The 22,120-nt window shown below is 52.6% G+C and overlaps 5 protein-coding genes across 5 annotated transcripts; 2 read left to right on the top strand and 3 right to left on the bottom strand.

Moving 5' to 3' along the window:
- Positions 1-1,352: 1,352 nt before the first annotated feature.
- Positions 1,353-3,031, top strand: NECHADRAFT_75491 (uncharacterized protein; the record flags this gene model as incomplete). Its single annotated transcript, XM_003054557.1, has 3 exons — positions 1,353-1,458; positions 1,523-2,835; positions 2,891-3,031. The coding sequence occupies 3 exons, from the start codon at positions 1,353-1,355 to the stop codon at positions 3,029-3,031; spliced, it is 1,560 nt and encodes a 519-aa protein (XP_003054603.1).
- Positions 3,032-4,161: 1,130 nt separating this feature from the next.
- Positions 4,162-6,452, bottom strand: NECHADRAFT_99001 (uncharacterized protein; the record flags this gene model as incomplete). The annotated part of the gene is made up of 1 exon (XM_003053841.1): positions 4,162-6,452. Exon 1 carries the CDS (start codon positions 6,436-6,438, stop codon positions 4,162-4,164), a length of 2,277 nt encoding a protein of 758 aa, XP_003053887.1. The 5' UTR covers positions 6,439-6,452.
- A 2,769-nt stretch (positions 6,453-9,221) lies between these two features.
- On the bottom strand, positions 9,222-12,384 carry NECHADRAFT_57691 (uncharacterized protein; the record flags this gene model as incomplete). The annotated part of the gene is made up of 5 exons (XM_003053840.1): positions 9,222-11,268; positions 11,362-11,899; positions 11,948-12,182; positions 12,238-12,297; positions 12,351-12,384. 5 exons carry the CDS (start codon positions 12,382-12,384, stop codon positions 9,844-9,846), a joined length of 2,292 nt encoding a protein of 763 aa, XP_003053886.1. The 3' UTR covers positions 9,222-9,843.
- Positions 12,385-15,034: 2,650 nt separating this feature from the next.
- NECHADRAFT_75487 (uncharacterized protein) lies at positions 15,035-16,543 on the bottom strand (the record flags this gene model as incomplete). Its single annotated transcript, XM_003053839.1, has 1 exon — positions 15,035-16,543. The coding sequence occupies one exon, from the start codon at positions 16,541-16,543 to the stop codon at positions 15,035-15,037; it is 1,509 nt and encodes a 502-aa protein (XP_003053885.1).
- A 1,457-nt stretch (positions 16,544-18,000) lies between these two features.
- NECHADRAFT_75486 (uncharacterized protein) lies at positions 18,001-19,410 on the top strand (the record flags this gene model as incomplete). The annotated part of the gene is made up of 2 exons (XM_003054556.1): positions 18,001-19,030; positions 19,082-19,410. The coding sequence occupies 2 exons, from the start codon at positions 18,001-18,003 to the stop codon at positions 19,408-19,410; spliced, it is 1,359 nt and encodes a 452-aa protein (XP_003054602.1).
- Positions 19,411-22,120: the final 2,710 nt, after the last annotated feature.

Raw genomic sequence — 22,120 nt, 5'->3', positions numbered from 1 at the left:
GAGATCTATATGGGATCCAATTATAGGAGAAGCCCGTGCCTTAAAGAGCGTACATCTCAAACTATCTCAACTCGCCACCTGGGGTTAACTATGCAGTGCATACCGATCGGGCTGAGCATGTCTCCAAAGGGTAACATCATGCTGCTCACACAGCTGACTGTGGACTATGTAGAAAGTTGAGCGGTGGCCGTGATAGGATCTCGTCAAGTTGTGTTCCATGCAAATGCTCTCAAGGCGATTGGTGTAGAGACATCTACATTTGAACAAGTTCTAATGCTAAACCACCTTTTCATGATCTTTGCCCACTTCTAGGCTCCAGGTAAAATGCGCAGCTCATGGTATCTGTAATCGTGTCTGCAATATTGCCGCCCTGACTCGATCTTGTACAGACAGACCCTTTGCTTTGGAGTTTGCTTGCCCGACGAGCGATCCAATCGAGCCAATACTTATGAGCTTAACTCGGTCAAACCAAGTCATAACCAAGTTTGCAAGATTTCTGGCATCACATAGAGTTGCACGAAAAGAACCGATAAATGGTGTTTCGGGAGCATAAGAATCTCTGAATCGTCACAGAACATGTGATGAATGAAACAATGTTTCAAACAATCCCCAACAAGCTAAAAGTTGGATAACAGTCGTGTAGACACAGCCTCTCCCAAAATTCTGCAATCTATAAAAAGAAAAATCAAGCAAGAAAATCGTCATTTTCTATATGCGAGACGCCAAGTCAGAGCCAAGTCAGACAAAACGATGCCGTGTAAGTTGGGCAACACGTAAACATCACGGCGGAGTTCAGGCAGTGGTGTTGAGGGGCAAAGTGGCAACAAGGCCTGAAGGGGATGGGACGAAGCGTTGGAAACTTGAAGGAAACCTTCTTTTCGGGAGTCCTTTCGTCTTATTGGCTAGCTCGTCAAGAACAATTCGTCATGTTTCTCATGTGATAAATTGTCCTTCAAGTTTGCGATTGAGGCCTCAAATTACCTATGATCCAAGGTTGTGAACCTGCCCAACGGCTGGGCACTGCCCCGCCATTACGTAGCCCCAGAAGGCCCTGAAGAACCTTTCCAAGCCCCCCAGCCTTGGAGCTTAGGCCAATGAATGCTCGAGAAAGGTACCTGCCAGTCCTTGGATCCGTCGTTCTTGAGGGAGGAAGGAGGGAGGGAGGGATGGATGGCGGTCATGCCGGATAATTTCCGCGCGGGCAGGCGGTCATTTTGGGCAACCCGACGCCATCATCAACATTTCTTACCTGGTGCCAGTGGAATTTTTTCTTCCTCTTTCCGCTTCATATTCACCTCAACCTATTTCCACCTCCCTCCTGACCGACCTGAAGTTCGGAAGAGCTGCCCATCATGGTCGTCGATACCGCCTACTACGACACCTTGGGCGTCCAGCCCACAGCCACCGAGCTGGAAATCAAGAAGGCCTATCGCAAGATGGCCATCGTCCACCACCCAGGTTTGTCCATGATACGGCCTTCTAGGCCGTTGCATCCAACCTAGCTAACTTTTCTACTCTACAGACAAGAACCCCAACGATCCTACCGCACATGAAAAATTCCAGGCCATCGGCGAGGCCTACCAGGTCCTCTCCGACACCGACTTGCGGAAAGCCTACGATAAGTTCGGAAAGGACAGCGCAAGACCCCAGGAAGGTTTCGCCGACCCCGCCGAATTCTTCAGCTCCATCTTTGGCGGCGATGCCTTTGTCGACTGGATCGGCGAGATCAGTCTTATGAAGGACCTCACCGCGACCATGGATATCACGATGCAAGAGGAGGAAGAGGCTGCTGCCGCCGAGGCTGCCGCGCAGGCCGCCGCCGAGGGAGACTTCCCCGGTACTGAGGAGGCCAAGAAGGAGAGCATGAAGGACCAGGAGAAGAGGGCAGAGGAGAAGAAGGCCGCTGCTGCTGAGGAAGAAGCTGGCCCACCACCCCCTCCATACTCCGAGGCCGTTGCCGACGACAAAGAGACAAAGCCTACCTATATTCCTCCCCCAGCTGCCGCCCCCGCCGCCGCAGGCCCCTCGGGCACCGAATCCCCTCTTCCTCGATCCGATGCCAACTCACCCGCACCCTCCTCGGCCTCCCGAAGCCGGACCCAGATTCCCCTCCGGCCTGCCCTGGCCGACAAGTCCCACGAGGATATCCTCCTTGATGAGGCTGCCAAGGGTGAACTGACAGAGGAGGAGCTTAAGCGCAAGGAGAAGAAGAAGGGCCTGAGCAAGGAACAGAGGGAGCAGCTGGCAGCTTACGAGAAGGAGAGGGCTCGAATCCGACAGGAGCGTGTCGACACCCTCGCTCGCAAGCTCCAGGATCGCCTCAGCGTATGGACCGAGACAGACAAGGGTAACGACGTCACCAGGGCCTTCCAGGAAAAGATGCGTCTCGAGGTGGAGAACCTCAAGATGGAGTCATTCGGTATTGACATCCTGCATGCTATTGGTCAGACGTATGTTTCCAAGGCTTCAACTCTGCTGCGCAGCCAGAAATTCCTCGGCATCGGCGGCTTCTTCAGCAGGCTCCGCGACAAGGGAACCCTCGTCAAGGAGACGTGGAACACTATCAGCAGCGCCATCGATGCCCAGCAGACCATGGAGGACATGGCCAAGATGGAGGAGAAGGGTGGCGAGGACTGGACCGAGGAGAAGCGTGCCGAATATGAGCGCCGCGTCACCGGAAAGATTCTTACTGCCGCCTGGAGGGGAAGCAAGTTTGAGATTCAGAGCGTCTTGCGCGAGGTGTGTGACAGCATCCTCAACGACAAGAAGGTTCCTCTCAACAAGCGGCTGGAGCGAGCCCAGGCTCTGGTCCTCATTGGTGACATTTTTATGAAGGTATGTTTTATCGTCTTTTTGCCCTGGCCTTATTCATCACTAACACGCTATACAGGCTGAGCGTTCTCCCGAAGAAGAGGGTGATTATCTCGTCTTTGAGCAGCTTGTCGCCGAAGCAGCCATGAAGAAGGAGGAAGATCACAAGAAGAAGAAGGAACGCAAGCACGGCAAGGAGAAGGAGCCTTCCTCCCCTTGAGTTTGAAGAGAACAATCGAACCAAAGAAAAAGATGCCCAAAGAGTCAAAGGGCAGTGGTAGGTGTGAAATCCTGGGTGGGCATGCTTGGAAAAGGTGCACGCCAATGAAGATGAACGTTTTTGGTTGGTTGGAATGATGCCGTGGTGGTATAGCATAGAGTGGCGATGACGAGGACGGCCGGCAAACGATTTAGACATAATTCCCATGACCCTATTCCCCCCTTTTTCATGAAATCTGACGACCATATATCCTCTCAAGAGTTGCTAGTTGACAGTTATTACCAAACAATGTGACCAAAGTACGAAGCAATCAAAGCAAAGTCAAGTCGAATGTTTGATATCATCTGGTGATATCTATCTGTTGCCCATTTGTACCTAGCTACCTGATTTGATCTCCTGTTCCGTCACTCAATCGAGGAGGATAACAAAAACCATGATCCCAAGATACCGAATCCCAAATAGCAATTCTCTCTCTTTGTCGCTCTCTTGTGTCTCGCTGAGTCTCTCTCACTCTTGTACCCCTTCGCTGTCTTTCCCACCAATGATTTTGTGTAAACCTCACCAAAACTCTCTCACTCTCGGGGTATCTGTTATACATATGTATCCTGAACCGAATTTAAAAAAAGGGGACCAAAAAAAAATTCCGCGACAAATGAAAGGAAGAAAAGCCCTGCGGAATGAGGGCCTCGATGAAAGTTGTGTCCAGGCCGTCCCTGTATTCTCCTATTCGCGCCGTGTTTTGAGATAATGGGGAAAAAAAGTATGAGCAAGAAGACGGTTCTCAATGATGGAGTTGTTTGTGCATAGCAATGCATGCCGCTGGGAAGCAAAAAAGAATGCGACGCAAAACGAAAGAAATTGGAGTTGAAAAAAAAGCATCGCTTGCTTGCCCAACGCCGTGTATGCCATGCATGTTTATTCCCCATGATATTCGTATGTACGGCGTTTGTTTCGGTGTGTCATGCCCTGAGGCTCGGCTGGTGTAGAAAAAATGTTGAAAGCTGTATGGAAAAGGAGAATTCGGGAGTGGTGAGTTGTGTGCAGCATCCCGGCCGCGTATCGTGGTATTAATATATTGGGTGGTGACCGAGTAAGGATGCACTCAGAGTGTGTTGTCGTCCTGGGCTAGATTAGTTGCCTTCCGCTTGCAACTCGATGCCACTATCACGATCCTGGGAGCTCTTCTCCCAGGGCAGCGGTGGCTCAAGCCCAGTATCTTCAGTGTCCAGGTCTAGATCATCATCCTGGGTCAGGATGTCGTCATCCTCATCCCCGTCCTCGTCTTCGCCGGGGGGAGGAAGCACATGTCCACCAAAGTCAACATCACAGATGCGGACCTTGTAGTCTAGCGCCTTCTGGCCCTCTTTGATGAGAATCTCAGTCCAGTTAAGACATCGCTTGATACTTTGGTTGATCTTTTGGCTGTCGACGAGCAGTTCGCGATGCTTCGACAGATCAAGCTGAAGGCGGCGCTCATCTCGTCGTCGACGGGCAGCCGCCTTTTCCAGAGTCTTCTCATCATTGGGGTCCAGAGCGTCCGAGGCTGATACTGAATCAGTCATGGAAATATCAGAGTCGTCCAATGAATCGTGCTCCTCGTCCTCAGACGGGGGTGCTGAGTCCTCTTCGCTGAGATCAGCAAGGGCAAGGCTGGCAGGGGGTTCCACCAAAACTTCAGATGGGACTCGGCTAGGGGCAGCTGAAGGAGCGGCAGAAAGATGACCAGCTCTCGACAATCGCTTATATCTGCGAATCTCGGCGGTTTGCTTTCGGAGCTGCCTCTCCAGGGTTCGGTTGATGGCTTCAAGCGAGGCATTGGTGATCTCCAAGTCCTGAACCTTGCGTTCTCTCCGCGCGTTGGCCACTAGCTCGTTCACGGGATCAGAAGAATTGGTCGACTTAGTTGGGCTCTGAACTTCAGGCTGCGATCCCTCTTCATCCTGCTCCTCCTCTTCATCGGCAAGTTCCTCGGCCACCTGAAGAATCGATGCCATGGTCAGGGCTGGCTGACTTGAGCCAGGGCTCCTCGGAGGCGACGCAGGCTCTGAGTGCAGCCGAGGCGGAGACATGGGCATCCTAGGCGAATGAGAGGGGTCAAAGTTGGGGACACTCCCTGTCCTTGCATGGCCGCGGAGTTTCCTGGGTGCTCCTTCAATGCTGACTCTTCTCTTGGGATTAACGGTTGCAGCGGGAGCTAGAGATGTTGGTGATGTTATGTTGTTTGCCGAGGCTAATTGGGGCCTGCTGTTGAGACCAGGTGTGCCAGTATTTTTAAGGATCGAGGGGCTGGGCTGGGCAATCTTGATAGGTGAGTGTGGTCTCGGAGGCAGGGCGTATGTGTGGCTCGAGTGTCCAGATGCAGAGTTGCCTGTGCTGGGTCGTCCAGATTGGAGTCTAGAAGTAGATGAGTTCGTCGACGAAGGTCCCGAGTTCTGACCACTGGGCTTGAGGTCAGGTGCACCATTGGCATAAAAGAACTTTGAGGATGTCGGTTCGGGCGTGCTGCTAAGAATTGGTGTAAATGGCGATGTGACGGGAGGGCTCATGGTCCTCTTGGACTCGGCGTTGCTGCCACTGGCGTATGAAAAGGTGGACGAGTGCCTGTGTGTACCGGTCGAGGGTCGACTGGACGACTGTGAAGGTCCTTGGACATCACTGGCACGGAAAAATTTCGAGTCGGGGTCAGCGGGAGAATCAGATCGTGTCAACGATGGTCTTCCTGACGACGATGTCAAGGAAGCTCGAGGATCCCATCCATCTCGATCTGGGTTCGGGGTGCCGTTCGGAGTAGTATGGTTGCTCTCGGCGGCACGGCTTGAACGACTGCCGGACCGGGGTGTTACGCTGCTTGTTAGGTAGACCGAGGGCGAGGCGGTGTCGTCTCGATAAGGGAGCCCGGAGGGCAAGCCCTGAGTCAATCTCCGGGCCAGAGGTGCAGCAATCGCAGGACCCTTTGCACTGGAAGCAATCTTGGGCGTCAGGGGCGTGCGGCCGACATTCTTTGCAGCTGCTGCACTCAGCTGCGGGGGCCGGGGCCTCGAGTCACCACCAGGGGGCATCTTGGGCGTAACGGAACTCGACGGAGTAGAGCGAGTCGAGGATTTTGTGGCGGTTAGGGCGAGGACATGTTGCTTCGGGCCGTGGTAGCTAATGGTGGTTGCTGTGGAAGAACGGGCGACCGAGGTTGTGGAAGAGGCGGAGGACTGAAATCGAGGGCGAGCCTGAGCCGGAAGCTGCTTGTTGGTCGTAGGAGTCCTAGGCAGCGGCTTGGACGAGGTGACGAGCTTGTTCGCGGATGCCGAGGTAGCTATAGGGACGGGCTTGGCTGAGCGGCGAGCGGCGAGGCCGGTGGTGGAGGTTCGCGAGGAGGAGTCGAAGGAGGAGTTGATGTTGTTGAGGGTGCGCATTCTGACAGAGACGGTGTCTGGCTGGAGTCGGGGGAGTCTCGACTGCAGCAGACCAGACAGAGACGGATGAGTGGGTGGGTGACGGGCAGTCGGGCAGTGATGGATGGATGGCGCTAAATCGTTACTGGCTGCCCGGCATGGCTCGGGCGGCACCAAATTTTAGGTTAAGGGGGGCCACCGCTGGAGGGTCAAAGCCACAGGGAGCTTGAAGCGCTGAAGCACAGTGGACTCTGCTAAACACCCAGTGGACACCTCCGAGTAAACAAAAACTGACACACACCCGTTCTCTCGACGAGAAAAAGCTGTGTGAAAGCGGGGGTAACGGTAATCAATATGAGTCGGGCTGGTAGGTGGCTTGGGTATCGATGGATTCTTTCTTGCTGCAGGCGAGAGGGGAAAAGAGAGGAGAAATTCTGCACTATCAGGAGTGCCTTTTGATGAGTCGCATACGGAGCACAGCAAAGACGAAATGAAGCCAAGACGTAGATGTCGTAACAAATCAACCACAAAAAAACAAAAACAATAAGCGTCACGAGTTCTTGGTGTCAGAGAGGAGGCGAGAAAGGAGGAGAGTGAGGAAGGAGAAGGAATCGGTCAATCACGAAAAGCGGACGGGAGGGAATACAGGTATGCGAGAGGAAGAAGCGGGCAAGAGAGTGAATGGATGGATCATGGCATGGGCGTACCCTTGCTCTCGTCGACACGGAGCGGACGGCCTCGCCCAGGCCTCGTCTCTCTACCGCTTTTCTTTTTGGCCTCCTCTGTACACAAGGTCAAGGCCATGTTTCCTGATCATGGGTGTTTCTCCCCAGCTGCAGAGTCCAGAAAAGCACAGGCATCTGATTGTTGTGTTTTGGAATTGACCCGTATGAGTGGTGCTGGTTAGGTCGTCTTGGAACATGCCAAACACCACCAGCTCCTGTGGATCAGATCAGACAGATCCCCACGATGGAAGAGATGGAAAATGTTACAGAACATGTTTGTTTATTTTGACACTCACATCTCCGACGCGGACTCTCCTCTAGTTCGGAAACCCATTGCGTCCATCATTAATAGCCAATTCCCTTTCCTACACCTTCAATGCTCACCATGACCCCCGAGCCCGCCCATCGTCATCCTGGCTTGATTACATCTTCATGCCAGCCCCCAACCCACAGTCCAGTTAGTGCCCCATGCGGTCTCGTCTTCTCCGCCTCGCCGTCCAGTCTCCCTAGAACCCATGCCAAAAAGACGGACACACCCTAGTCCAGTTCCGAAGAGACAAAAACACGGGCACCAGAACAACTGCTTGGGTCCCCCCTAGTTGATCGCCGCGTGTGTGGCATGACACGGGCAACGCCACAAACAGAACAACAGAAGCAACAGCCGGCGGGGTCGAGGTCCCGAATGGCCGGAGAGGCAGTATTACGTAGTATTATAAAATGAGTAAAAAGAAAGACAAGAATCCCTTCAATTAAACAATAGAGGTCCAGCCCAGCAACCTTGCCAGAACCAAAAATACTCCAAAACTCCCCAATTGGGCGGACAGCAAAACACATGCAAAGCACCACCCATGATGTGCTCGCAGGAAGCTCGCTCACTTGCCTTAGGCACGCGCACAAAATGCAGAGTCCGAAAAATATCCATGCTGACCAATCACGTTCCCTTGTTTGGCAAGGCAAGGCTTCGCTTCAGCTGCTTTGTCCATCCTCGCTCTCTCTGCTTTTTCCTTGTCCCGCTGACAGAAAAAACCTGGCACTTTTCTTCTTTGGTGGCTCGATGATTCTGCAATAACCTGTCCACAACCCACCTCCCCTCCCTCTCCCTCCCGTTCGCCAGGGCTCTCCCATAGCCCCTTCGCCTATCGATTTTCCTTCTCTTTCCCAGCGACCCGAGGTCCCTAAGCTCTCGGGAAGGAAAGGAAATCTCTGTTTCACTGCTCAGTCAGATTCGCGGTGTCTTCGTGTCGTCATGGGCGTCATAGGGATATCGCTGATTGTCGCCTCGGTCGTCTGGGTCCTCGTGCGACCGCCGTCATGGATCCCTTCGCCCTTGCAGATCCTCCTGCGATGGAGAGGCAGCCCTCCTGCCACTATCACGGACAGCAAGACCGATCCCTCGACGGCCGATGCTGACTCTGGCTCTGATATGGGGCCTAGCGCAAGCCCTGGGCCCCGTGTCCTGGTGTCGTTGGATCACGAGGTGGAACCGGTCCTCCGCACCCGGACTGATCCGGCCGACAAGCCTGTCGACCGTACCACTCGAGCTTCTTCGTCCGACCCTGACCGCCTCCACCAGCCTCTCGGTCAGGGCCTCGTCGCCAGTTCCTCACAGCAGTCGAAGCCCGCCAAGCATGATACCGCTTCTATGCCTCCACCCCCACTGCCAAAGATCGTCCCGCAACCTCCTCCTCCAACCATCGCTGAGCCTGATGAGCAAACCACTCCCAAGGCTACTGCCGTCTCTGATCCTCCATCCCTTCCCGTACCCACCTTTTCACTCGACAATGCTCCCCCGGCGCCTAGCTCCCACCCCGCTCCGCCCCGGAACCCCACCGTTCGCGGCCCCGCCCCCTCCATCGCCGCTCCGTCCTTGGGCCCGTCCATGATGCCACCTCCTCCGCGTCCAGGACGACTTCCTCCCATGCCATCCTCTGCAACGCCCATCAGCCGCCTCTCTCCCTCAACTTCATCCTCCGGCCGCCTTCCGTCTCTCGCCCAGTTTCCTGCCCCGAACTCGGCCCAACGTGCTCGAGGACCGGCTCCTAACCGCGGTCCTTCCTCCTCCGGCCTCGCCCCACCACCAACTCACTCCTCCAAGCCTTCCAAGCCCAGCCGAAAGGTCCTTCTCACGCCTGGCCACTCTCCTCTGGACTGGGCTCGCATCTCTGGCCCCAACTCTGACCTCCGCGGCGTTGACCCCTCAACTCCCTATCTTCGTGTCACGCCCTCTATGTTGAAGGTCAAGACCGGTCGTAAAGGCAAGGACGCCTGGATGGCCCTCAACGGCAAGGTCTACAACATTACGCCCTACGCCGACTACCATCCTGGTGGTGTCCCGGAGCTGTTGCGTGGTGCTGGCCGTGATGGCACCAAGTTGTTTGGTGAGATTCACCCCTGGGTCAACTACGAGACAATGCTGTCTGCTTGTCTTGTCGGATTGCTCGTCGAGGAATCCGAAGGTGTCGAAAGCCAGATGGATGGCATGGATTAGATTTACTTACAGCATGCGTTTACACAAGCGACTTGACGAACACAGACTCGAGGGTACCCATGGATCACGGTGGTAGTTCATCTTGGAATACCGTAAACCATCTTGGAATACCGTAAACCATCCTTGTTGCGCCATAGCTGCCCACCCCTTAGAACACATAGATGTACACTAGCTAGAGAGATACCCCTGCTGCATAGAGAACGACATGATATTTTACCGCCTCTTTCCGAACCTGAACTTGAGCTCATCGTCGCTGTCGTCACTATCGGCAATCTCGACAACCCTACTGCGAGTTGGCCGCACCCGCTTGGGAGGCTGCTGTCCCCCTGCTGGTGGCTCTGCCGCGGCCCGTTTGCTTCCCTGGCTTGTGACTCGGGACGACTGGCTCCTCGTGTTGCTCTGAGACTGTGATGCCGTGCCTCGGGTGCCACGAGTCCGTGTAGCGGGTATCGATGATTTCTGAGACACCCGTTCCTCCTCATCGCTACTATCCGAAACAACACCGACATGCCGTCTTTGCACAGGCCGCGCCGGTGCTGGTTCTGAAGGCTGAGACTCTGCCCCTGAAGGTTGGCTGGCGGGCCGCTTCCTCCTATCGTTCTCCTCGTCCTCCAACCAGTAATCGTCGCCTACGCCAAACTCCTTGGTCTTGACCTCCACAAGGGGCACAATGACCCTCGCTGCTTGGCGGCCCGTCGCTTCTCCGCGTTGTCTGAACTTTTTAAAGTTCTTCATGCCGTTCCATTTTGGATCCCATCGGCCATCGCGGATGTCTTGCTCCCGAGTTCTGCCCTGACTAGGCTTTCGTACCTCCATCTCTTCCACGATGTTGAGTCGACGGATCTCAGAAAGATCAACATCATCAGGAAGATTAGCTAGGTCTTCCTTCTCAGCTCGAGCACGAGCCTCCTCCTTTTCTTTGTTCTGGGCGGCCATTGCTAGAATGTCAAACTCCTTCTTAATCTTCTTCTTGGGCGTCGGGGCAGGCGCTTCAGGTTCAGGCTCTGCCTCTTTGGCCCGAACACTCAAGTCTTCGCCCCGCTCTATCCTCTGGCGCTTGAACTTCTCTGCCGCGGTAGTCATGCCATCCATGAGATGATCCTCCGGTAGAGGAGAGCCGCGTCTTTTCCTCTGTGACCTTCGGGTAGTTCTTGGCTCCTCTGCTGGGGGAGGGGGAGGGTCGTCTGGCTCTTGAGATACGAACAATCCACCCTCTTCCTCTGCCGATGGCTGCACCGGCTGTTGCGCCGAAGGCTGATTTGTTGTTGGTGCCGAAGTAGTTGAAGGGGTTTCATCCATATCAATATCCGCGTCATCATCAAAACCTGCAAAGCGCCTCTTGACGGTCCTTCTAGTCCTTCCTCTCCTGGGGGCGGGTTGTGACTCCTCAGCTGATTGTGACGTTGGAGCCTGTGTATTTGCAGGCTGCGAACTGCCTGACGGCTCAGGTTGGGGTGCATTATGAGCGTGTTGAGGCTCTTGGGTATTTTGCGCTGACTCAACTTCGAGTGGCCGCCGGAGGATACTCGCGTCCTTGATGAGGATAGCTTCCAAGAATTCGCTTTGCTCAATAGGACGATGATCCAGTCTCAGAGATACAGACGTGAAGAAGTCGGCGTACCAGTTGACCAAGGACCCCTTTGAAGGCACAAATCGGACAACAACCACTCCTTTGCCCTCGCTGCCGTCATTAAAAGCACCGAGGCCTTTCTCTCCAGCGACACTCTTGACATATTGGACGAATTCGTCCACTTCAGTCTCCTCTGGCACGACATTGCCCAGCAATGCCTTGCCGCCTCCGTTTGTGATTGGCGCAAGTAGGTTGTTGTACTGCGACTGGTCATAGAAGATGAAAGTGTATCCCTCGAAAATGTCCTTTCTCTCGGGATCGGGAGCATAGGTCGAGTCCGGGTGCTGTACGGGCTCTCCACCTCTTGGAGGCAGATGTTGTAGTGCATCAGGCCAGTTCTGGGTAAAGTCCTGTTCCAGAGGGCTGAGATCAGTAATCTCTGCGCCCTCTGCCGGACTCCCAGCCTCGAAAACGGCATCCAGAAATGACTCGGTCACGATGTATTTGCCATTAATTAATGCCTGCAGTCCTTTGGCAGTATTCCGCTTCTTCGAAACGACATGTGTAGTGGATTGGGCGTATTCCGTCACGAGCTTGATATCAAGCTGCTCGAACCTGTCGCGGAGTGTCGTTAAAGGATCCGTCTGAAGTTCCTTGCTAGTAAAAGAAAAGGCGAAAACAACTGGCTCCCACGAGAGGCTACACCTGGTCAGCGAAGGCCATTGCGACGAGCGAAGGTGTAGTTACCTAAACTTGTGAGGACATTTGCCCATGGTGAACTCGGCCGTCGCCCCCTGCACAACCTTTTTCTTTCCCTTTATCTTTTCTCCATCAACGACTGTTCCTATCTTGGTCGCCAGATCCTCGATGGTGAGCGTCGATCGGCTGGTGGGATTGTGAGCTTGGCCATCTTCGACTGGGCTGACGGTGAGTGTCAAATGTTTTCGTGAGATGGTATTGTGGGATATGGCTAATTGGCCAGCTAGATTTCCATCGTTAGTTCGACTATGTTAGCGTCTCGGTGCGAGGATTCTCACGCTCTGCCGCCGTTCGGCCAAACAAGTATGTCTTTCCCGGTCGCAACCACAGCCTTCGGCCTACGGACAAGTCAGCGAAGCCAATCTCAGCGTCTCGGGAGCGCTATTCTCACCTTTAAAGGCCTCGGGGTTCTCCAGAATCCACATCTCCGGGCGTCAAGTGCGACGCGAGGTCGTCCGCAGTCACATAGGGGTGTGACGTGAGGTTAGAGGTCGCGAATCCTAGCGGGGACCTGGTGAGACGCGTCAATCATTGAGGTTCCGCGACGCCAGGTCACGTGGCTCCAACGAGCTGTCCCTCGGCCCCAGCAGGCAACCGTCACAATTCGGTGATGCAACAAGGGGCAGAGACAATCCTTTTGTCTTCTTTTCTTTTGGGTATATTCTCCGTGTGCGCGAATTTCTTCATCCGGTGCAAACCGGTGATGGAGACTATACCTATTCTGTGATTCTTCACACTCTGTAGAGCTCCAGACCCGAGTTTGTTGCCTCCGGTCCTCTCCACTACCGCATCTGATAAAGACTTGAGCCGCATGTTCGCTCCATATTCACCCGACGAGGCTCGGTCATCCCGCAAACTTGATAACAGATCGGATCATATTGGATCATTGATGATGACAAAGTGCAGCGTGATGTCATCTGGGAGCCCTACGCCGTGGGGTACTGGCCACGACCAACACCAAAAGCAAGGTCAGCAATAGCGATGATCCTTCTATCAACAGGGTCCTATCATGGTAAACGGTCACATGGATCGGTCCTCCAGGGTTTACAGGTTTCTTGGGTACATTCTGTGTATTGTTTCATCCCAGTCATCGGCTAGGCCACCAGAGCCACAACGTAATGCTAGAGTCCAAAGAACCTCGGGGGAGGCTCAACTACTCCGTACCCATCCCAACTGCGTACAATATCCTACAACAGAGCTCCAGCAGTCCCTCCAAATACACCAAAATCTCAAGCCGGATCAGTGCTGACCTTGCAATTTGAGCACCGAGCGTGCTGGCATGATATGCATTTCGCATGCAAAGACCAGCTCCATTGCGCTCCACACTGGCACTGGAAATGATGTATTAGTTGACAACTCCCGAGATGCCCGTGGTAAACTGACGCATGTCCAGTAGTAGGTTGGCTCGGCCATATTCGTTATTGTACTAAACCATCAATACTTGCACTGCAGAGTGCAGCCATGGGACTTCACTTACAAGTTCTTGTACTTTGTAGACGTTTTCTCTGGTAGATGTGCGCACGATATAATACTGTTATCTCCCATCATCCCTAGAAAGATACCGGCTATTTAACCTAATGCCGAAAGATGAGGCTCTGCTCGAGTGACCAGGCTCGGCACTCCCACAGCCTCAGACCCGAGTTGGTGTCGCTGGGGACCCTCCGCATTCCCGACCACCACCAAGGCACGGCGAAACTTTACTTTTTAGGTACCATGATTGACTAACGTGAAAAGGTCGAAGCCAACCAAGATTGGAGATGTCATGCCCTGCAAGGTTATCGAGGCAACTGACCAGTTAAGGGGGGCATCGGTCTTCACTCTAAGCATTATCAGTTGCAGGGTGATTTATTCGCCCCCAATCTTTCACCGATGAGTCGACTCTTTGCCGCTGGGTACCGAGCTAGCAGAGCCTCATCACGGAGACCATGTTTCGTGTGGGCCGGGAGCAACCCTTGGTAGATTTTGTCAGCGGTAACAAATCCCCTCACTCAAGAAACAATCAGGCCACTTGTAGCATGGGGGATCTATTCAGACATAATCGCGGTTACACATACTCTCTGAACACGGCGGTGAAACCCAGGACTGGGGTACAAGATGCTAATCTGTAAGGCTGATGGGGGTCGAGTAGATACTGGGGATGGGTGTTACAGCAAGCCGCCGCTACCACACTGTTCCTCTCTCCTGTGTGAGCCAGTTGGATTCAAGTGTCCACCAAGCATGAGTGGCCCCCCTTTAATTCATGTCGGTCAAGTGGTAGGCGTAGGCGTAACTTCGCAATCCGAGCATTGAACATGATTGCATGATGTGCAGTCAACTGAGATGGAAATATTCCAGTTCCGAAAACACCAGTGCTGCATCGATTAATGTCAGTACGTCATCGTCAAGGTTGAAGCATGTAGACTCACGCATTTCCACGTCCACGTCACACCAGGCATGTTGAGAAGCCGTTGTTGTGTAACTATCCGTGAAGAATTTAACGGGCAGATAATCCAGGTGTGGTTGGGCAGTGTATGCAACAGGTACGTCAAAGATAGATTTAAATGAGTCAACGGGAAACGACGTCAGGTGCACTGCTTTTATTCCTCCGTATTAGACGCCATGTTGCAACGGCTGCAGCTTTTCGACCACTCAGACGTGTCCATTGCCTTCATTTCAACCTTCCTTCTCAAAGTGCAAATGATTGTGACAGGGATTGGTGAGGATTGGATTGAGGCCTCCCAAGTTGTGCGGGGTTGGCCGAGCATGACTCTATTCCCATGTCAAGGAATAGTTGATGATAAGACTCCTGAAGCTCAAAGTGAGGCCTACACCGACTTTTAGAAACAAACTTTTAGTATATTGTGGTTGTATATTCTGCTGTATATGGTATTATTAAATTCGAGATCTTTCGCCAGGTGCTCCCTCCATTCGTGACCCCTCCATCATTCACGTTCATTGCAACCGTGAACGCCCCCAAAAGCAATTAGTCGACTTGGACACCACTCGGGGGTCATGTGCGTATGAACGTGACGTAGTACTGTCAAGGAGTATGCAGCGGGGGGTAGAACGATGTCCTCCAGGGGGCAACCTGACGTCTCAGATCCAGCCAGACTTATAGCACTCTGCGAGCATCCTCTTCCGGCCAGCCCTCTTGCTCTTAATGCTGACTGCCTCACTATTCTGCGTCCGGACACGATCGATGTCCTCAGGATCTTGATTTGTGACGCGGGCAATCTCTTCAATCTCTGCAATCTTCCATCCTCGCAGGACAAACAGGCAGAGGCCGGCCGCAACGTACATGAAGCCGACGAAAACTTGAGCGCCGATGTACTTTCCTGTCCCTGTGACAATCTCGAGCGCCATCGGCTCACTGAAAGTGCAAGGCAGGACGATGACAAGCCACATGAGGTTAAGCGCCGTAGGTACGTCAGCCAGACCAACAACCTCAGCAGTGACAGGGGCTACTGTCGCCCAAAAGGTTCCTCCCACCGCTCCGCCCACGATTGTGAAGAAGAGCAAGACGCCATACGACTTGGAATTGATCCAGAGGACAAACACGAGAATGGCGGCCATAAATGTAGTGACACAGGCCATGTTGATGCGTCCCGTCCGGTCACTAAAGTATCCGATAAAGGGTCGACCCACAGCTTGCCCCAAGTTGAAGATGGCGCTGACCATGGCAGCTTCAGAAGGACCGAGGCCGATAAAGTTGGCGTAGTTGGCAAGACTGAAGATGAGAACGACGTATCCGAGCATACTAAACCATCCGTAACCGAGAAGCAGGATATACTCGGGGCGCTTGAAAAGTTGAATGTCGAAGGGAGCCTGGCGGGAGCCAATGATCTTGTTACGATCCTTGACAAGCAGTGTGCAGATGATGTTGACCACAAAAACCAGGATTCCTAGGATCCTATATGCCCATTTGAGACCCATATTCTCAATGATGGCACCCGATGCTAATGAGTAAAGAAGGCCGCCGAGTCCAGATCCGGCTGCGCTGAAGCCATTGGCTAGGGACCGACGGGTAGTGAACCATTGGGGGACGATGCCGACACTTGGAACAAAGAGAAAGCCCATTCCTAGGCCAAAGAGAACGCCTTGGGTGAGGAAAAGGTGCCAGATCTTATATGCAAAGCTAGCACATATCAAGCTGGTAGTTTCTAGAACAACTCCTAATAACAGGGTAGGCTTCGTGCCGATTTCGCGGACGAGGACGGTGGCGATAGGGGAGATGAGCAAGGCGCAACTGATGCTTAGAGAACCAACAAAGGCGTAATCCAAAGACGAGGAACCGGGGAAAGTGTCGTTGGCGAGATAATGGGCGAGGAACACTCCGTAACTGGAATTGAGACCCCATGTATGGGCATTGATTGTCGCAACACAGGCCGTACAGACCCAACCGTATCCTCCATTGGGCGGAGGAGGAGGGCCGTCATTTCGAGGTGGGAACATGTCGCCATTCTCCTTATCCTGGACCGAGCGGCGATCCTCCGTTTGATGAATTGAAGTAATGGCGTCAACATCTGCTGTGGTGGAAGTGTCTTGGCTCTGTCGGTCAGAGCCCCTCTCCGGATCCGGGACCTGCGAGTTCCTCTTTTCGTCCATGACTTGAAGTTTCTCAAAACCAATTGAACAACTTCAAGACCGAGTAGGTAAATTGAGGGCGAAAAGGTCACCGAGAGAGGCGACGAGAGGACTCGAGGATGAAGGAGGATGGAGGAGTCAGGACAAAATTTGCCAGATGGAAAGGGTTGTACTTATGACCCATCCAAAGGCGGGCCGGGGGGAAACACCCAAGGATGGGGGACGGGACCCATCCATCCATTTCTGATATCCGGAGTCAGAGATGGACCCCCCGAGACCCCAGCTTCTTGGTCATCGGGGAACGGCGAGGGCCACTTTTGCCGGTCACGATCCAGTCGTAGGGCAGCATTCGCGCATCTGTGATCCCGACAACCGGAAATGGCGTCCGGGGATAGAACGGAGGCATCTTGGATCATCGATTTTGGGCTCGGTTGGCGTCGCGTCGCAGGAGGGCGCAATGCCGCCAACTCTTGGCTTTTGCCTTTAGCATCGTGTTGCCGAGGTGAAGAATGCGGGGGGAAGAGGAGACCGTCATAATCCATCAATCTGTTGGATCTTGGAGAGTTGAAGTTGCTGATCTGCCGTTTCGTCTGTGGAACGCGAACCGAAAGAAACCGAGTCAAGTCTTGTTCCCACGTGGAAGGAACACGGCAGGCTCTGTCTCGAACGCCTGCAACGTGGACTGGCTTGCCCTGGCGCAAGCTTATTAATTTAAACTGGCGGCTGTGGGTGAGATGAGATGAGACCAAACCAGTTCACGGATCGGATATGTTCCATTTGGTAAGCTTCCGCTTCCGCGTCCGCGGGGATAAAGCGGGGGGTTGCAGCCGACGCATGCATCTCGGCCGATTGGTTAATGGGGGCGCTCCTTCCCGCCTCCAGTGTGTTGAATCCTCCACGTGATGGTTCAGCTGGAGGTACGTACTCTCCTCTTCCACTCCTGTGTTCAAGCCTTTCCTTCATCAATTTGAGGCCTTCAACCAATTGCCATGAACCGTCAACTAACAAAGGCCTCAATGTTCAGACCCCCAACTGGTTACCTGCGAAAATGGTTGTTCATGGCTCCTCTGGGATGTCGCAACAAAAGGAATCCTCCCCGACATTCCGTCGGTTCGTCGGTTTGACTCTTCAGCCAATGTATCAACTACCAAAGGCTGCTTCGTTGATCATGGAAGCTGAAACTACAATTCTTTCGGGACTGGTGATGTCATTCTCATGGTTTGAACAGTGTCTTTGTTTCTTGTCTTGTCAGAGGTTGAACAGCAGAATAACATGGAAATATAACAGTAGGTTCTGGTGAACACTCCAAAGAAGGACTAACAGCTTTGTTCTGCCAAGCAACACCATTCGCATTGTTATGCAGCTCATATAAATTCAGTCCCATCTTTCGTTCCCGTCCTGCGCGACTCGCCCACAGATCCTTCGTCCTCCCACTTTCGCTCAACACACAGCACAGGACATCTCTCATCCCGTCAACTATGGACGACGAAGCTCCTACCGCTGGCCAGGTGGTTAGTCTCGTCGTAATCTGCTTCCTCCTCGCACCGCGCCTCTTGCGGCTTATCGGGACTCTGATTGGAGACATCGCAAGATCCTCCATCCGGGGCCGCGTGCCACCCGTACACAGAGTAACTCATACCCCCCGGGACTGTTCTGTCATCGTTCCGATCACGAACCCAGACAGCACAGACCTCGAGTGTTGTCTCCGTTCCATCTTGAAAAACAATCCCTTGTATCTTTATATCGTCACTGTCGGCATTGAAGATCGGGATCGCCTGGAAAGACGCCTAAACCATCTGCGCAAAGAGTTTCCCCTGATACATATCACCGTCGGCGCTGTCAAAAGACGCAGCAAGCGTCGTCAGATCGCACACGCCATAAAGAGCGTCACTACCCAGATCACCGTAATCGTGGACGACAATGTGATTTGGCCACCCGGGTTTCTAGGAGGGGCATTGGGTCCTTTTGAGCATCCCGTGTTGAACTGCATCACGGTACCCAAGTGTGTGCGAGCACCTCTCTGCGACTCCTTCTCGACCAGTTGCTGGAAACGGTTGGCCAACTTTCAGTATGCTTACTTGCATCTCCAGAATCGAGTCGCAACCGCATACGATTTCTCGGCAATCCCTTTAGGGTCGACTGTGCTGTATCGCACTTACGCTCTCGATCAGGTTTTGGATGAGTATGAGACGGAGCACTGCTACTTTGGAAGAATCGGCGCACTCACGGCAGATGAGCACAGCTTCTATAACCTATACCTTCTTCAGCATGACGACCGCTTCAACGTCCCTTTTACCCCTGGAACGTCCATCGAGGTCTGCATCTACTCCTTTTCTGACTTCATCGCCGATTGCGAACGTCATATCAGAAGTACATGGCGTATCAGCGCCAACATGCTCACCTCCCAACAGTGCCTCCGCTATCCATGGGGTCTCTATGCAACATGGCTCTCTGAGCTTGCTTCGTTCACGCTGATCTGGGATGCCATCATTATTTCCTTGTTTTTTTGTACGTATTTTTACGCACAGAATCACCTCAGCGTGTGCTGGTTTCTTCTAGGTTTGTTTGGCATGAAGTTGGTGGAGGCCATCATGACCATGATCCACATGGACTTTAGATACTGCGACTTCTTGGGTATCCTTCCTCTCCTTATCGTCCTCATTCCATGCCATTACATCTACACCATCCTCAAGATCAAGGCTCTCCTCACCTACCAACACATCGAGCATGCCGAATACAAAAAGCTTGACAGGGAGCGGGACAAGTCGAACGAACCAACTTGGCTTATTGGTGGTGACTCTGTGCTCAGGGGGCCCCCGAAACGCCAGTATCGTGGACTGAAGAATGCTAGTTTTATTAAAAAGCAGAAGACTGTTAGACAAGTGTGATGTGGTTAGGCGACGGACACAGTTACATACTTGATCTCATTTTACATCTACCTAGACAATCATAAATTTACACGTATATCGATACAAGGGAGCCTCTAGAGTCACTAGAAGCACATATTGAATGATTAATAGTGAAAGCCCATCGAAGAATCCAAGTTATGCCCAGTCGTGGATACATAAAGGCAAGTCGAGAGTGTAGGGTAAGATTCCCTGCCCAGGGGTGAGCTATTCGACAAGGAGATGGTTATGCGTTTTCGATCAGAGTCTATGTGTGATTCTTAATAAAAGAGTACCTATTTGTTGATTATCATTTGGAAATTTTACTACCTGGTTCACGAGTTCAAGGTTCATTGCTTGAAGCCCTGGACTCAGGAGTTTTACTTGCTTAATCAAATTGCTACGTAGCACAAGAGTCAGCTAAGTAGAGAAAAAGACAAAAAGAATTAAATGAGGCATTTCCATGCGTATTAAAATCCAAGCCAGAAGCATAAAGCTTATTCAATTTAATTGTACATTGTTGTAACCGTCGGGTCAAACTAAACCGTGGGTATGCCTGCAGCCAGGGGAAGCCATCATCAAAGCGAGAGCAGTGCCACACAACAGTAGGCATTAAAGATACATGATAAATTGTGACAAGACTATGAGTAAATCAAGTCACATAGATCGTTGAATAATTGAAAATACCCAGAAAGAATCGTTCAAGAGTGTAACCGGGTAGTTGCTGGCAAAGGGTGGCAAAGGCCCAACTCCTTCCTCATGAATCAGTCACTCTGCCAGTGGGTCCCGGCTATCACGGCATTGCCCCAGATCCTTCGAGATCCAAAGGAATCTTTCTCGAGCGTCAGACTGGGGAAGAGAGGGGGGACGTTCCCCGTGGGGATAGTTTCATGGAGACGCCCTGTGCTTGTGGCACATGGGGAAGTCTGGAACTCGGGTGATGTGAGCTGTGGGACTGGAGATCCATGTCATCATTTGAAAGATATAGATAATCACGAGATTCGTGAGTGATCGAAGCCAGATATCGCTTTGGGGAGGAGTTCTGTGGGAGTGTTTACTGGCATGAAGCGAGGTTAAGGGGGATTTGAGGGGGACGGCTGAGGCTGATGAATACCACTCAAACTTCATTTTAATGTGTGATTCACTTCAAAAACCCTCTTCGAGGAAATCACATTTTTACGGAAGATATTTGAGAGTTGTGGGCGAGTGTGTCGAGGGCTTGTCTGGTTGAGAGCTCGGGTTGAAACGCCGTGCTCTACCAGTCAGGGGCTATTTACTCGGGACACAGAAATCAATGCAGAAAAGGGTCTGCGGTATTTACGATGAGACACGGTCTCAGGAAACGCGAGATTCTTTCGTCTGTCCTCGCAGCACCTGCGTTCGCTTTCGAATAATGTAAACACCACCTCGTCATCGGCAGTTGTATCCTCTAGAGCTGGATGTATGCTTTCGGTTCGTTTGTCGATATGCTAACAAGGAAAGGCTTGTCGTGAAGAGGATTTCTGTTCATATCTAACCGGTTGGGGACCCTAATAGGGGTATTCCTGAATGTTAACGGCAGCGAGTTCCGACTTTTGGGCGTTTAGACGCACGCATCGAACGATGTATGATGTATGATGCGGAGCCGCAGCTGTACATTCCCTACAGTGAGACAAAATGGTTGACGATGCTGCTTTGGTGGTTTCGACGGTGAACTGTTTCGGCAAGTAAGGGGCACGGTCTCGACTTTTAAAGATCTGGAAGCAGGGCTATGCCTTCTGACGAGGCATTCCCTGCGAGTAGGCGTGGATTCATGTCGTTCAAGGATGTTTCTCAAGAGTAACAAGACCTGTGGACATGGTCACTGTCAGTGGTCGCCATGTTGTAATTGTCGTGAGGCTTCCAGTCGTGAGAGTGAGGCCCCCTGAGTAGGCTCTGACTCCAAGGGGCTATGACTACTCGTGGGACATGGCACGTATAACGGTCAGACACAGTAAGATGTGTAGAACCATAACCGAGGATAAGTTGCTGGTGATGTGACAAATGATCGACGTGAGTCCACCAATATTGATGCCACGACTCAGGAACTCGCCTCCCGTCACGTCACATCTCGATATCAACGAAATGGTTCAACAACACTCTAGACTAGCACTCGGAGGAAAGGAAGTTGCCTAAATCGGAGACGGAAGTAAATCTCAGTTTTGACCAAAGATTCCCTGCCCCATCATGGAAATCAAGAAGGGGGTTGTTGGGCTCTGGCGAACCGAGGTCAACAACCTGACCGTCTCTCTGGGATCGTGACGGACGGACATCTCGGCCGGAGAGGGCTCGGAGAGCGAAATGTGCCGTAAGAAAGGACTTTGCTAGCTGCCTGGTCCACGTCTTGAACCAACGGTCAGGGGGTAGTGGTGGAACACCGAGATAACGAATGCCCACTGGCTTGCAAACGAGCATTGACGAACAAGTTGTGACCTGACCACAGCCATGGCAAGCATTGGAACTGCCAGCATGATCCTGCCAGATCGTTTACTGTGGTGCATCTTTGATGCTACGACCACCATCTTTGACAATGTTTCTCTCTCAATCTTTGCCAGCCTGAAGCATCAACAAGCAGGCTCAACTCCCGACGAGTTCACTTGATCACCTTGACGCATGTAACGCTCAAGGTTCAAAGTGGTTCCGGGCATTAAAGTCCGTCAGGCGTTCACACTCTAGGACGTGTCGATAGCGATGT

The sequence above is a fragment of the Fusarium vanettenii genome (assembly GCF_000151355.1).
Source record: "Fusarium vanettenii 77-13-4 chromosome 1 genomic scaffold NECHAsca_1_chr1_3_0, whole genome shotgun sequence".
Classification (NCBI taxonomy): Eukaryota; Fungi; Ascomycota; class Sordariomycetes; order Hypocreales; family Nectriaceae; genus Fusarium; species Fusarium vanettenii.
This window is presented reverse-complemented; position numbering and strand designations above follow the sequence as displayed.